Source organism: Oncorhynchus masou, chromosome 22 (assembly GCF_036934945.1).
Source record: "Oncorhynchus masou masou isolate Uvic2021 chromosome 22, UVic_Omas_1.1, whole genome shotgun sequence".
NCBI lineage: Eukaryota > Metazoa > Chordata > Actinopteri > Salmoniformes > Salmonidae > Oncorhynchus > Oncorhynchus masou.
Genome location: NC_088233.1, coordinates 42378396 through 42393968, shown reverse-complemented (window position 1 = coordinate 42393968; position 15573 = coordinate 42378396). Strand labels below are relative to the sequence as shown.

The 15573-nt window shown below is 40.5% G+C and overlaps 2 protein-coding genes across 2 annotated transcripts; both read left to right on the top strand.

Annotated features, from left to right (window-relative positions):
• The first annotated feature begins 266 nt into the window (after positions 1 to 266).
• Positions 267 to 11369, top strand: yars2 (tyrosyl-tRNA synthetase 2, mitochondrial). Its single transcript, XM_064930261.1, has 5 exons — positions 267 to 1060; positions 1292 to 1459; positions 1812 to 1967; positions 2090 to 2260; positions 7300 to 11369. The coding sequence occupies exons 1-5, from the start codon at positions 273 to 275 to the stop codon at positions 7457 to 7459; spliced, it is 1443 nt and encodes a 480-aa protein (XP_064786333.1). The 5' UTR covers positions 267 to 272; the 3' UTR covers positions 7460 to 11369.
• A 147-nt stretch (positions 11370 to 11516) lies between these two features.
• On the top strand, positions 11517 to 15091 carry LOC135509526 (cyclin-dependent kinase inhibitor 1B-like). Its single transcript, XM_064930262.1, has 3 exons — positions 11517 to 12197; positions 12608 to 12737; positions 13661 to 15091. Exons 1-2 carry the CDS (start codon positions 11768 to 11770, stop codon positions 12724 to 12726), a joined length of 549 nt encoding a protein of 182 aa, XP_064786334.1. The 5' UTR covers positions 11517 to 11767; the 3' UTR covers positions 12727 to 12737; positions 13661 to 15091.
• Positions 15092 to 15573: the final 482 nt, after the last annotated feature.

Sequence of the window (15573 nt, the reverse complement as noted above, 5' to 3'; positions counted from 1 at the left end):
TTGGAGTCACGTGATGACATGTTGTGTGGTCCTCCCACTATCACTCGTCGGGAAAGCATGTAGTTTACTACAGATTAAATCAATTATGAGGAACTTCACAGGGTGGTGAAAGTGCACAGTGGTGAGGGTGATGCTCCTTTGAATAAAAAGGCCACAGGTCAGGAGGAACAGGCAGGATGTGGTATAGTTACACAATACACCAGATGGCGCTGTATTTTTTCTGTCATACATTAGTCTTTAATTTTCCTGTCCGGTGTGTCACAGTTTCCAATATGGCGGCATCCATAGCCAGGTTCTTTTCACGTGTATCGTGGCATGGTTCTTGTATTATTTTGAAAAACACACTCCCATGTATATCGTTAAGATACACGTTTCATCGCTCTGCAACAACCCAAAGTGGACTTCTTTTTTCGCTAAATAAACGGGGCATTTTGAAGGATGCTTTCCCCGAAAACGCAGCCCAAGATCAACTTCCTCAACTGCTGCAGTCTGGGTGCCAGACCGTGTACTGCGGATTCGACCCCACGGCGGACAGCCTTCACGTGGGTAATTTACTCGCCATCGTCGGGCTATTGCATTTTCGAAGCGCAGGACACAACGTCATCGCTCTAATCGGTGGTGCAACTGCACAGATAGGGGACCCAAGCGGGAAAACGAGCGAGAGAGAGCAGCTACCGTCTGATGTAGTGGAGGACAATACAAGGGCTATCAGGGACAGCTTGCAACGAATCTTCACCAACCATGAACTGCATTTCCACAACGACTCTAAAAAGCTTGGCACTGTAACCCTATTGAACAATTTAGCTTGGTACAAAGACTGGAATGTGGTTTCTTTTCTGTCAGAAGTTGGCAGACGTTTCCGAATGGGGACCCTGCTCAGTAGGCACAGTGTCCAGTCCAGGCTGAAGAGTGCAGAGGGCATGAGCCTAACTGAGTTCTCTTACCAGCTGTTTCAAGCTTATGACTTCTACCACCTGAACCAGAATCATAGCTGTAAGATCCAGCTGGGAGGGACAGACCAGCTGGGCAACCTGATGTCTGGGCACGAGTTTATACACAAGTAATGTTGCATCAGATTCATTGGACACACACAGAGACATTTGCAAATGTACTGACCAATTATCACATTGATTCCAGATATTGTAGCCTAGCATCTGCATGGTGCATCAGACACCAGAGTGATGCTTCAAGGCCATAAATAACCCGCAGTAGTAAACATGCAATAACACACACTTGCCTCAACATTAACCGACCGGTGATGGCCTCCATTGTATCAATTTCTCTGTAACAGGGTGACTGGACAGGATGTGTATGGGCTGACCATCCCACTGGTGACCAGCTCTGCGGGGGACAAGCTGGGGAAGACAGCAGGCAATGCAGTGTGGCTGAACAGGGACAAGACATCTCCGTTTGACCTCTATCAGTTCTTCCTCAGGCAGCCCGACAGCAGTGTGGAATGGTAGGTGGCTGGAGACTGAGACCGCAATAGAACTGGCCCACTTATCAGAGCCTTCTATTTAGGCTTATATTCATTCTGGTATAATTTGATGGTTTGTTTGTATAGACTAGGACCACTAGGCTTAACCAGAGTCTGTGAAAGCGGCATTGGGCCCGTATTGAAGCGTCTCAGGTGATGAGTGTTGATCTAGGACAAGGTCCCCCCTCTATGATTTAAAAGGCGCAACTAGATCAGCACCCCTACTCCGAGATGCTTTGTGAACATGGGACCTGGTGGTATTAGCACCTGGGTGCAGCCTATGTATGGTGGTGTTGGAGATTGAGTCGGGGTTGGTTGGTTGTGCTACCTGCAGGTACCTGAAGCTGTTCACCTTCCTACCCCTGGCGGAGGTGGAGAGGGTGATGGAGCAGCAGAGACAGGAGCCAGGCAAACGGCCCGCACACAAACGCCTCGCCGCCGAAATCACCAAACTGGTCCACGGCAAGGAGGGTCTGGAGAGTGCCAAACGGTGAGGAGTGTGTCCGTGTGTGTTATGTGAGTGCACATGTGCATAGGTCATTTGTGTGTCATTAATGAGGTCTCGCTTGGCACTATTAGTAATGCTGTGCTTGTTTGTTTCTCTCCCTCCAGGTGCACCAATGCCCTGTACCACAGTAACCTACAGGCCCTGGAGCAGATGAGCGATGCTGAGCTGCAGGAGCTCTTCCGAGAGGCCTCTTTCCATGAGCTGCTGCTGGAGCCAGGGACCACAGTACTGGATGCCTGCCGCAGGGCAGAGGCCATCCCCCAGGGGGGCAAAGGGTAGGGCTCCCCCTTTACGTTCCTCTGTTCCTTATACCTGACCCGAATACCTCACACGGAGTGTCACTCACTCTCTGTTTCGCTACTCACACCTTTAGCATACGCATCATATGCATATCAACCCTCAAGGTGCGCAAACACAAGCACCAACACATAAGCACCATAAATAGTGCATCAACTATTGTAAATGATGAATGGCATGAAGACATATTTGTGGAATTATATCCATGTAAACATGCATCAATCAATATTTGTTTCGATAGAGTCAAGGATATGTTTTGTGTAGTTCTACAAAGTCTGAGTGAAGAACGTACGCCCAAAGCCACATTTCGACACTTCCGGCTGTCCATGAAGGCATGGACAGCGGAGTGGCCATGCATGTGCTGAACGCATGGACAGCGCAGCTATTCTTGGAAATAGAGATGCACTTCTTGAATTTTAAGTTATTTTACAAGTGTCATAGAAATGGCAGAATATGCTCTTTCTGATACTATATATACTGAACAAAAATATAAATGCAACAATTTCAACGGTTTTACTGAGTTACAGTTCATATTTGGATTTCACATGACTTGGCAAGGGAGCAGCCAAAGGTGGGCCTGGGAGGGCCAGCTAATCAGAATGAGTATTTTCCCACAAAAGGGCTTTATTACAGACAGAAATACTTCTCAGTTTCATCAGCTGTCCGGTTGGTTGGTCTCAGATGTTCCCGCAGGTGGCTTATGGTAAAGGATTAACATCCAATTATCTGGCAACAGCTCTGGTTGACATTCCTGCAGTCAGCATGCCAATTGCACGCTTCCTCAAAACTTGAGACATCTGTGGCATTGTGTTGTGTGACCAAACTGCACATTTTAGAGTGGTCTTTTATTGTCCCCAGCACAAGGTGCATCTGTGTATGATCATGATGTTTAAATCAGTTTCTTGATATGCCACACCTGTCAGGTGGATGGATTATCTTAGCAAAGGAGAAATGCTCACTAACGGGGATGTAAACAAATTTATGCACAAAATTGGAGAGAAATATGCTTTTTGTGCGTATGGAACATTTCTGGGATCTTTTGTATCAGCTCATGAAACGTGGGAACAACACTGTATATGTTGCGTTTGTATTTGTGTTCAGTATTGAAATCAAAACAGTGAACCTACTCTGAAGGAGGATTTGATGAAGTTATGCTCCTTTCCCTGCATCTGTCAATTCCAAGCTGTGCCCTCATCTCTTCATGGGCATTTTGTCACTCATCAGACTATTATCAATTTAATAGCGTCTTTTATTATCTGTGAAAGTAGTTTTGGTTTAGTTTAGGTGTAGTTTCGTGGGTCAGCTTTGAAGGCTGACTGGCATTGTTTGTTTCCCTGCACTCATCAACTTGGAAAGAGTCAAGGATATAATTTTTTTAACCTTTATATAACTAGGCAAGTCAGTTAACAAATTCTTATATTCAATGACGGCCTAGGAACAGTGGGTTTAACTGCCTGTTCAGGGGCAGAACGACAGATTTGTACCTCGTCAGCTCGGGGGTTTGAACTTGCAACCTTCTGGTTACTCGTCCAACACTTTAGCCACTAGGCTACCCTGCCGCCCCCCCCTGTCTTGCATTTTTATAAGTAATAGAGTTATAGTAAATAAAACTGTCCCGCAATAGCGTCTTTTTAAAAAGTTAAATGTAAAAGAGAATGGCCCAAAGGTCAAATGATTAAAATGGGTCACAACCCTGATAAATAGGCATAACACAATATCTTTACACTATTGTTGTTCTAACCTCTTCACCCTCCTTATCAATCAGTTAGGCCTTATTGAAATTCGATTGTGAGGTAACGTGTATAGGGCTGTGGCAGTCTCAAAATGTTGTCATTGAACATCAACATGTTTAGCATCTCCAGGCCTCAGCGTACAAGATGCTGATGCGTGCCTTTGGAAAATCTGCGTTTACAAAGTCGAATAAATCCATTTGATATGGGAATACATCCCTTTTGTATAAATATATTGTTTATTTTATGCAGGTCTAAAGAAACTACATGACCAAAAGTATATGGACACCTGCTCGTCAAATATTTCATTCCAAAATCATGGGCATTAATATGGAGTTGGTACCCCCCTTTGCTGCTACAACAGCCTCAACTCTTCTGCTAAGGCTTTCCACTAGATGTTGGAACATTGCTGTGGGGACTTGCTTCCATTCAGCCACAAGAGCATTAGTGAGATCGGGCACTGATGTTGGGCGATTAGGCCTGGCTCGCAGTCGGCGTTCCAATTCATCTCAAAGGTGTTCGATGGGGTTGAAGCCTGGGCTCTGTGCAGGCCAGTCAAGGTCTTCCACACTGATCTCGACAAACCATTTCTGTATGGACCTCGCTTTCTGCACGGGGGTATTGTCATGCTGAAACAGGAAAGGGCCTTCCCCAAACTGTTGCCACAAAGTTGGAAGCCCAGAATTGTCTAGGATGTCATTGTATGCTGTAGCGTTAAGATTTCCCTTCACTGGAACTAAGGGGCCTAGGTGCTTCAGGGTCGGCGGTCCCGTTCAGTGAGCTTGTGTGGCCTACCACTTCACGGCTGAGCCGTTGTTGCTCCTAGACATTCCACTTCATAATAACAGCACTTACAGTTGACCAGGGCAGCTCTAGCAGGGTAGAAATTTGACTTAAGGCATTCTACTGACAATGTTTGTCTATGGAGATTGCATGGCTATACACCTGTCAGCAATGCGTGTGGCTGAAATAGCTGAATCCACTCATTTGAAGGGGTCTCCACTAGAGGTCGACCGATTATGATTTTTCAACGCCGATACCGATTATTGGAAGACCAAAAAAGCTGATACCGATTAATCGGTCGATTTAAAATTTAAAAATTAACTATTTTTTTGTTGTAATAATGACAATTACAACAATACTGAATTAACACTTATTTTAAATTAATATAAAACATCAATAAAATCAATTTAGCCACAAATAAATAATGAAACATATTCAATTTGGTTTAAATAATGCAAAAACAAAGTGTTGGAGAAGAAAGTAATATGTGCCATATAAAAATGTGTGCCATGAAAAAAAAGCTATGTTTTAAGTTCCTTGCTCAAAACATGAGAACATATGAAAGTTGGTGGTTCCTTTTAACATGAGACTTCAATATTCCAAGGTAAGAGGTTTTAGGTTGTAGTTAATATAGTATTTATAGGACTATTTCTCTCTATACCATTTGTATTTCATATACCTTTGACTATTGGATGTTCTTATAGGCACTTTAGTATTTCCAGTGTAACCGTATAGCTTCCGTCCCTCTCCTCACCCCTACCTGGGCTCGAACCAGGAACACATCGACAACAGCCACACTCGAAGCATCGTTACCCATCGCTCCACAAACGCCGCTGCCCTTGCAGCGCAAGGAGAATGACTACTCCAAATCTAAAAGCGAGTGACGTTTGAAACAGTATTAGCGCACACCCAGCTAACTAGCTAGCCATTTCACGTTGGTTACACCAGCCATTAGGCTGATAGGCTTGAAGTCATAAACAGCGCTGTGCTTGCGAAGAGCTGCTGGCAAAACGCACTAAAGTGCTGTTTGAATGAATGATTACAGGCCTGCTCCTGCCATGTCAGACTGCTCAATCAAATCAGACTTAATTATAACATAATAACACACAGAAATACAAGCCTTTGGTTATTAAATATGATCAAATCCGGAAACTATAATTTCGAAAACGTTTATTATTTCAGTGAAATACGGAACCGTTCGGTATTTTATCTAACGGGTGGCATCCCTAAGTCTAAATATTCTTGTTACATTGCACAACCTTCAATGTATGTCATAATTACGTAACATTCTGGCAAATTAGTTCGCAATGAGCCAGGCTGCCCATACTGTTGCATATACCCTGATTCTTGGTGCAATGAACGCAAGAGAAATGACAATTTCACCTGGTTAATATTGCCTGCTAAACTGGATTAGTAGTTATAACTAGTGATTATGATTGGTTGTTTTTATAAGATAAGTTTAATGCTAGCTAGCGATTTACCTTGGCCTCTATTGCATTCGCGTAACAGGCAGGCTACTCGTGGAGTGCAATGGTTAGAGCGCTGGACTAGTTAACTGCGGTTGCAAGTTCAAACCCCCGAGCTGACAAGGTGAAAATCGGTCGTTCTGCCCCTGAACAAGGCAGTTAACCCACCGTTCCTAGACCGTCATTGAAAATAAGAATGTGTTCTTAACTGACTTGCCCAGTTAAATAAAGGTATAAAAAAAGTTTTTTATTTTTTGTATTTTTTATAATCGGAAATTGGCGCCCAAAAATACCGATCTCCGATTGTTATGAAAACTTGAAATCGGCCCTAATTAATCACCCATTCCGAATAATCGGTGGACTTCTCATGTCCACATACTTTTGTATATATAGTGTATGTTTTGTATTATTCTAAAGGTCTACTACAACACATAGCATGTTTTTGTTTCCCTTACAATAAATGTGATTAAGTTTACAAAGTAAAACGTCAAAGAGAATATTCGCCCGCGTGTCGCACGGTCAAATGATTTGCTATAAACATGAGCGCCAACTCTGATAAATAGGCATAATACAAACTCATCATTACACTGTTGTTTTTAATTAAATCAACCTCTTCAACCTCCTTACCATTCAGTTAGTCCTAATTAAAATGTTAAAGTAACGTGTGCAATTATTGCCCATTTATCAATTTGTTATTCATTCAGGAAGGAGAGGAGAGACACATTAGCTCCGGACTGACTACCAATGTCTTACAATGCATTGTCTTGGTGGGTTAAGTTGGGAATAGGTGTGGTTTTTTATTTTTTTTATTTAAGCTCCAAATACTTTTCTGTTTGTGATTAAAAAATTCAGACAAATGAGCAGTAAAGTCAGGGAAAGAGCAGGACATTGCTATTTTTTGGGCCGGTCTTAATCTATTTGCTTGTTTCTCTCACTCCCTCTATTTCTCTCTCAAATTCTTCCTTTTTTTGTCTGTCTGACTTTCAAACGGTGTTAACTGACTCTTTCTGTGCTGTAATGTGTTGTGATGTGTTGCAGGTATCGCATGGTATCAGAAGGAGCTGTATGGATCAACCACAGTAAGACAGACAGCCCAGAGCAGGTACTGATCCCTGGACAGCACCTCTTGGCCAACGGACTTTCTCTCCTCAAAGTGGGCAAGAAGAACTTCCACATCATCAAGTGGCTCAATCTGTGAGTGGCACTGGGAAAAAACTACTATGGACTGTTTGTGGACTGGAGGTAGGACCGCAAGCTGGGAGGCTTAGGTGAAGGGAGATGGATATTGGAAATGGACCTGTGTTGTTTCAATACATCCCTGTTGGTGTCTGAGGGGATGTAGTGCACTATATATGTGTGGATTGAATGATGCTGAAAGATGTGGTATTAAGTATATTTGTTAGAAGGTTTTTGTCTTGTTAGTTGTATGTTACATACTGTGTCCGTAAACTGTTTTATTTTTGTAATCATTCGATATTAGATGGCAGATTTGCCTACTATTGAATTTCACCACTAGGTGTCAGTATTGTCTTCTCTTTCAATGAGGACCGGGAAAAGCCTCCTTTAGCAAGCCTGAAGCAAAGCTCGGTTGTGAGACCCTAGTTACATCCAGGAATTAAAATTCAATGGCAGAAATATCTTACAGCTAAAATAAATGATAATTCAAAATAAAATAAAAAATGACAATAGGAAATTAAGGAAGTATATTTCCTGAAGAAAATGTGTGCTTTCTAGCTTGTTTTAAAGTATTTATGGTTTTTGAAATAAGTTGTAGTAGTGGTACTGACTAATGGTGCGTGGGTCAGCTGTTTGTTCACCCGCACCCGCCCGCAATTGCTAATAACCCATCTGCAACCGCACGACTACATGTGATGAAATAAGATGTAGAAAATGCGCTGTAGGCATGATTTAGATATGTTTCTGCATATAATTTCCGACATATTGGTAGGTTATTTGTTAGTCATGATTCTGCTTATAATTTCCAACATATTTGTAGGCTGTTTGTTAGTCAACTTGCCAATAATTGGATGCATGTAGCTTCTCTTCTGTCATTATTATGTTTCCCTAGAAGACGACATAAACCCTTGCTCACCAGAATAATGTAATAGATCCCGAGAGTGAAAGCTTCAATCTAGTTGACATCAGTAATGTTTTTTCTGTCTTCTTTTGCAGAGCAAATAGGTTTAGGGACTGGGGAGAAAGTACAATGACGCAACAACAACAAAAATGATTTCTGTGCAAAATGTCCAAATGACATCAGTTTGACCGGTTGTAAGGGAAAAGAAAGAAAGGTTAAAATGACCCAAAGTGTTTCTGATAATATTTCAGTTTGGCTTCGATGCATATTTTATGTGTTTGAAATACTATCGGCTTTTATGCTGCTCTTATGATGAAGACAGCACCTCTGCAGGTCTATCTAACTTGAGCAATGCGTTCTATCAAAATGCAGAAAGAAAGAAATCATAGTCCAAATTTTGCGTACATTTGGTGTATAATTTTACTGTAAAGAAATGCTTAATTCTGCAGGAGTTATTAAGGCTATGTGAGAGGTTATAGACCTAGAGTCAGTGTCCAGATTTCAGTTTCCATTTAACCCATCTGAACACTAGGCTACAGTTCCCTTGACGTGCCATAGGCCTATTTGAAGTCCCGTCTTGTGACTGTGGGATTTGTACAGCGCCGCACAATCATCACACACAGCATCCTCTTTTACCACTTCACCAAATCTTTCCCAAACATGCCTTTTCTGGCCCTCCCTTCTCTTTGTCAACTCTCCTTTCACAGCTTTGGTCTTGTTGAATTAAACGTCCACAATGTCATTTTTAACCTCCGTGGATTGACATGAATTTTTTTCCTCCCGTTCGCAAAAGCATTATTTGGTGATTGGATGTGTAGGCTATTTGGCGCATACAGTTAAGTTCTAAAGCATAGGTTTATGCACTAATACCAGATAGCCTAAAATAGTGACAGAAAAACCTCAATGTAGCCTATATAAATTGCACAAGAATTATACATTTTTTTCATGGATTTAATTTTTTAAGGTATTGTTTCTCTTTGTTCAACCCGCCCGCCACGCACCCACCCTTCAGCCACACAATATTTAGTGACCCTAAACCCATCCGCCATGTGGATGATGAGTCAACCCGCGCATCACTAGTAGTGACTCCAATGGGTGGTGACTGGTTATAGTTGGAAAAGTATGTATATGGAAAGATTGATTGGCTGATTGATTGAATGGATAGCCTGAACATGGTGTCTAGCTTGAATGGTGTCTAGCTTGAATGGTGGGTGCCGCTGCCAGGTGCATATAGGTGGAACACAGGCTTGGTGGTTGGGGTATTTTTATTTGGTTGTTAATGTGTTTCAACACATGCTTTCTGTTTTTCATAGTTGTAAGAAAGGCACTCCACAAATTAAAATTGATTGAACACTTGAACGTTGGTGTTTTTAGTTGTACAGTAACATAAACTAATGAAAATGCTATTGTTATACATAAAATAAAAATCGTATTCAAATCTTACCTAAGCTCGTCATAAACACAACCAAATTATTATTTTTTGCAATAGCATATATGACATGTATTAATTACACTGTTAGATTGTTGCAGTGAGATTGACCGCTTATTAGCTTGAAGGGGGGGTCCCTCGAGGCCCCAGTTCTAGTGTTAAATGGTTCAAGAAGAGTTGCGTTGCCAAATGTTCCCCATGTAAGTCTATAGCTCTTTCATTGCCATTGAAGTGCATTGGGAGCTCATTTAAAAATTGTTGTGGTACAAAAAATGTATAGATGCTGTAAAAAAAAAAAAGTAGAATTTTTTTAAGGAAAGTTGGGGTGGTCTGCACGTTTGAATGTTGGTTTTGTGTTTATAGCTTATACGGTTACAGAATTTACGCACATTTCAGCTGATTAAAGGATGGAGGAATTAAATAATGAATGAATCTACGAAGTGTTTCCAATCATCCTGAAGTTGGTCTGGAGTTTCTAGCTTGAATGGTTAGAAAACAGTGGCACTGTGACTACTGTATCTACCTCGCATGGTCACCATTGACTCTCATGTTACTATTGCACATTTTAAATCAGAATAGTTCAAAAAGTGTCAATGGTATCAAAAAGTCTTTGACAACCAATCTAAGTAAGGTCCGTCTGAACATCCCAATGTTGTTTTTGGTGTTAATAGGTTAAACGGTTCAGGAAGAGATGCGCGGCCAAATTGTATCATTTTTAACATTGAAGTCTATGGCCCTTTTGATTTCCATGAAATATTTTTTTTAGAGCAATGTAAGTTGGGGCCGTCTGGACATTTGAAAGTTGGTTTCTTGTTAATGTCTTATAGTTTCAGCTCGAAAGAGGGCGGAATACATGTACTAAATAGAAGTATGTAAGAAATCCAGTGTCCTGCCTTCACCATGCACACTAATTAAAAACAAGTGCATGTTTGTCACATTGTACTGCCAAGTCTGTCTCTATTGCAGATGGCGAAGAAGTTATTGGAACTTGTATAGGTAGTATTTTTTTCAAAATGGTCTTGTTTCGATATATTGCAGAGGAAGATTGTTTTCCCAATGAGAGATGCTTGCCACTACTGTGATACCCATCCCTTTTGCTGGGGTGACCACTGGTGACATTGACTGAGCCCAGATAAGTAAATATTCTCCTCTAAATCCTGGAGAGAAATAAGTCAACGGCAGTGTAAAATAATTAAAATGTTCAGATTTGTAGAATGCTTGACAGATATGACAATGGAAGTGTGCCTACCTCATGCAGCAAGTTGCTTCACACTGACTTGTGTATTTTCAAACGTTTCAAATCATTAAGGTGGTATTACAATCTCTACATGTATTGAAAAACTATTAGAATTCTAGAATTCACAAATAAAATTAGATTTCCTCCTGTATATTTATTGTTACATTTTGGTGCTGAAAAACTCTTGACACAGAGATAGACAACATTGCCATTCAAGTATTCTCTCAACATAAAGTATCCATTATTCGTTTGTTGACGTTTCCTTATAGTGGCCTTTATTTCGTTACATCCACTGCTACAATGTTACAGATGCCTATTGTGATTACAGCAGGTTTCATGAAGTTTAACGTATAGAAGAAAGCCTTTGTAGCGTGTAGATAACCTTAAGGGAAATGGGCGGGTCTATACTCTTTAACCAATGAATGCCCTTCTTCGTTTTAAATCGTTCTCTGTGTCAATCATTTCTACCCTAGTCAGCCTCCCTCAATCGCCATATTGGGTACTGAAAAGGTTTGTCTGTTGTTTGTTCTCTCTTACTACGAGACGAAATTGACAGGAGTGGCTTCAGTTACGGCACTTTGTTTTGATGGTCTGTCGAGACTACTTTAGCTCATATTGCCATATTGGAAGTTAGCGTTTCTTTACAGACCTATGCATGCGTTTGTGTTGATCAGCCGATTTACTCTTGTTTTGGATCGCGGCGAGCAAGGAGGAAATAAGCATTTTTAAGTGTTCTATTTGGACGTTCTTTGATTCTCGGAAAATGTCAAATGTTCGTGTTTCAAATGGGAGCCCTACATTTGAAAGGACCGATGCTCGGTTTTCGGATCACCCCAAACCGTCAGCCTGCAGGAACCTTTTCGGCCCGGTGGATCACGAAGAGTTAAGGAGGGATTTAAAGGGACATTTGCAAGAGATTGAAGAGACGTCCTCAGCGAAATGGAACTTCAATTTTTCAAGTCAAACACCCCTATTAAACGGGAGATTCGAATGGGAATTAGTGGATAGTAAAGACATTCCACGTTTCTACAGCAGAACTCAACGATCGGCAAAGGGCCTTTGCCCCTCTGGGAATAATAATGTGGATCTTAATGGGAATAGTTGTGTGACTCCACCGCAGCCCTCTGAAAACACAGAAAGGTCGGAGAGCAAAGAGCAGTGCACCGGGCAGAGAAAAAGACCAGCCTGCCATGGTACGCGTTTATGAATAATGATGATAAATTCTGATCATGATGTCAGTCTGGCTACTTTGTCTTTCTGCCTTCTGGCTACTTTTCCGGTGCTGGCCCATTCGCTGATGTAATTTTGTATCAGCCAGGCTCGACGTTGTAACCTTGTAACAGACTGTTTGTTTGCTACATGGTCGAAAGTTACCAGTTAGATGGCCCATTAGTTATTCTAAATAAAAGCGTTACTACAATGTATTATCATCGTTTTCACTAGGCTTTACGGGTAGTATATGACTGTCAAATTGTGACGGCATAGAATCTGATAAGCAAAATCACAAAATATAATTTAAAAAAGTAACGCCCGGCGCTATTCGCAATACTTCATTTCGAGAATATAATTTTGACATCTTAACTTTTTTTGATTTCTCTTCCAGACCTCTCGTCCCAAAATAAAAGGTCACACAGCAGTTCGGATGAAAATACTCGTTGCCCAGCCTTGGCGCATTCTGTAGAACATACACCCTTGAAAACCAGTCCCAGGACTCAAACGTGAAGATGACAAAGGTGAGTAACTTATCTGATACTACTGGACAGAAGGACTATGGTCTCTTGGAGCTTGGAATATGCTGGAGTTTCTCTATTTCTAGCTCTGGCAACTAGTTTCATAGTTCGTTAGATATTGACTGGCTTCAGTGAGATGGACTATGCTTTTCTGGAACTCACCCAATATATTGGCAATTTTTTTTGCAGGGTGTGTAAAATAAGCTCAAGTTGGGTTTTGTGAAGCGAGACATCACTTGACGTGTGTTCTTGTAAAAATTTAAGACCTACTGTCTAAATAATATATTAAGTAGTTGTGAATTTCTGACGTTATACGCAATTGCCAAGTGACTATTCGCGTTAATGAAGCTCGAAATGCATAATGAACTATATCACAACTATATCGTGATGTTCAATGCGGTCTAGTAAAGGGTTAAAGTCCAAGAGGCTACACATAGGCGACGTTTACTACAACCATTGCCACGGTGAGGTTGAGTTTCCGACGAAACTGTAAACAAGTCTCAGAACAACACTATAGTAAAACGTCAGCAACCACTGCCCTCACCAGAGGGAGAAGAGGCTGGTCTCCTCAGAGTGCCTTATGCACGCTAGGCCCCTCTCAAAACATCTGTCCATTCTCGTGAATGAAAGCACAGTAGCCTATCAACGTTTTTTAATAGGCCTGAAGTTTTAATGAAACTTTCAAGTGTGTGTTGGAGAGAACAAATTATAATTTGGAAAGTGAAAGTATTCTGGTGAGTCTTGGTGCTTTGAATGAGTCCACAGGGTGTCTTTTTGACTTTAATATTTGGCTGTCTTTAGCTTTCTTAGAAATGTTTTGTCACGTCAAAACTACCACTGTTTTTTTTTTAATGCATTTGTATGTAATCATGTTCACGGTTGTAAATTAGAGCTGATCTCATAACTTTTTTTAAATTTCTCTGCAGAGCTGAAGCCGTATTTCCCCTTTTGTCATCAAAAGCCTCAGTGTTGGTTGATTTTTGAAGAGGAACTACAAAGAAAATGAAACATATCAATTCTCCTGAAGGATGGGGATGCTGTGCAAGCACTGAATATAAACACTAAAGTTCTGGCACTCATAAAGTTACTGCCTCTAAAAGCAGTCAATGTAGCAGTGTGCAAATAGGTTTTCCTTTTTTGCTCATTTTTTTACTACCTGTGTATATATTTCTCTTCATATGTAGCACATAAAACTTATTATGTTTTTGTTTTTTTTATCCTTTATGTAAAAGGCGTGAATTTGACTTGAAGAATTGCAGTGTATTTTTGTTTTCAAAATGCTGTGTATCTTAAGGCAGTGAGTGTAACCTGTTGAAGTATAATAAATCTGCTCCATTGAGAAAATTATTATGGATTAAATAATTGTTCCTCGTCATTATAGATCTTCATAGGTCATCCCTGTATGTAAGGAGAGAAGGATGGTACTTAAATGTGTGGCCTTGTTGTTGTTTTTTTAAGGTCATTTAAGTGTCACTCAATCTCGGTTCTCATCCACCCCACAAACTATTTCTGTTATGACACAACAACAACAACAAAAAAGATCTGAAGTCAGCCAATATTTTTTTTGTATTTTGAGAGATCCCGGAATATCACATTTTTCCTTCTCACCGTTTTTGAAAGTGTAGCCTATTTGAAGTTGTGGGAGGTTATCATTTGCTGAAGGATAGTCTATGTTAACTGTACTGGTTGTATGAATCGACTGTATCCTCTCCCTGACATGCTCAAATATGTCTTTGTTAGTTTAATGGTTATGTCACTTTTTAATGAGGCGTTTCCATATGGGTGGAATAATGCCCTACAATACCAAATACCTGGTTGCTTCAATATGGCTGTCGACACTTTCACTTACCATCAGGTTGCCTTGACATTGTACTCCTGCGTGATTAAGAAAGGTAATAGAATTTGTCCGCCCCCCCCCCCCCCCCCTTCTTCTCCATGACATTGTTAGACTGCTGATCATGTAAATGTAGCTTCGAAAATAACTTTTTTCACCCATTTACAATCAGCCTTTGTTCAGAGGCTAGGAATTGTCACACAAAAAAGCAGTCACACTGCCTGTGTATTTCGTGTAAATCTTTGAAGTGTACATAACTGTGTAAAAACACTGAGAAATTATACTAACTTATTTATGTCAGGCTTTTTTAAATGTAGAATAAAATGGGGTTTTGATTACGGTTATCCAAAGTGGCATTTACATTATACCTTTTTTTTTTTGTAAAAACATATTTTTGCTAGTTTTTATTTTATCAAATAAGGTTGCAACCTGAGCCTGATTAAAAAAATATATTTGATGTGCATTTTGTATTGTGTGGTTATAAGATATGTTGCAATCAAATAAAACTGAGAAATTACATCTATCTGATTTGTTGGTCATGTTTGCACTGTTGATAGACTGTAGGCTGGAGAGCATTCCTATCTCTCAGCCAGTAGTATAAAAGTTATTCTATTTAGATTACACTATCTATATTCCATTGCTTCATAACTTGTTTCATATAGCCTATTTGTGAATCACAAGTAAAAATGCCTCAGGGCCCTGCTTTTAGGCATAAGAAAATAACAGATTGCTGTGATTGTGTTATACCTCAGTTTTCTCCATATCCACTGCTTTTAGTATGATTTAGACCATTTACAATTTTGGAATGAAGTCAAAGGCATGCAAAGATTTAACTCGATAAAAACGTATTTTTGTGGTTCTAGTGATTTTCATAGGATTTATGATTAGATACAGTATTTCAGTAAATTAAGTTAACATGTTTATCAATTGGTGTATTCTCTTCGGCTCGAGGACAAACTGGAACCAAACCGTGCGTAATTGAGTACCATTTGGCACATTACGTTT

Bases quoted from the DNA above. Each gene is read 5' to 3' on its own strand.
- yars2 (XM_064930261.1), top strand. From the start codon at position 273: ATGGCGGCATCCATAGCCAGGTTCTTTTCACGTGTATCGTGGCATGGT. The intron at 1,460-1,811 runs GTAGGTGGCTGG...TGCTACCTGCAG, and splicing joins CCCGACAGCAGTGTGGAATG to GTACCTGAAGCTGTTCACCT. The intron at 2,261-7,299 runs GTAGGGCTCCCC...GATGTGTTGCAG, and splicing joins ATCCCCCAGGGGGGCAAAGG to GTATCGCATGGTATCAGAAG.
- LOC135509526 (XM_064930262.1), top strand. From the start codon at position 11,768: ATGTCAAATGTTCGTGTTTCAAATGGGAGCCCTACATTTGAAAGGACC. The intron at 12,198-12,607 runs GTACGCGTTTAT...TTTCTCTTCCAG, and splicing joins AAAAAGACCAGCCTGCCATG to ACCTCTCGTCCCAAAATAAA.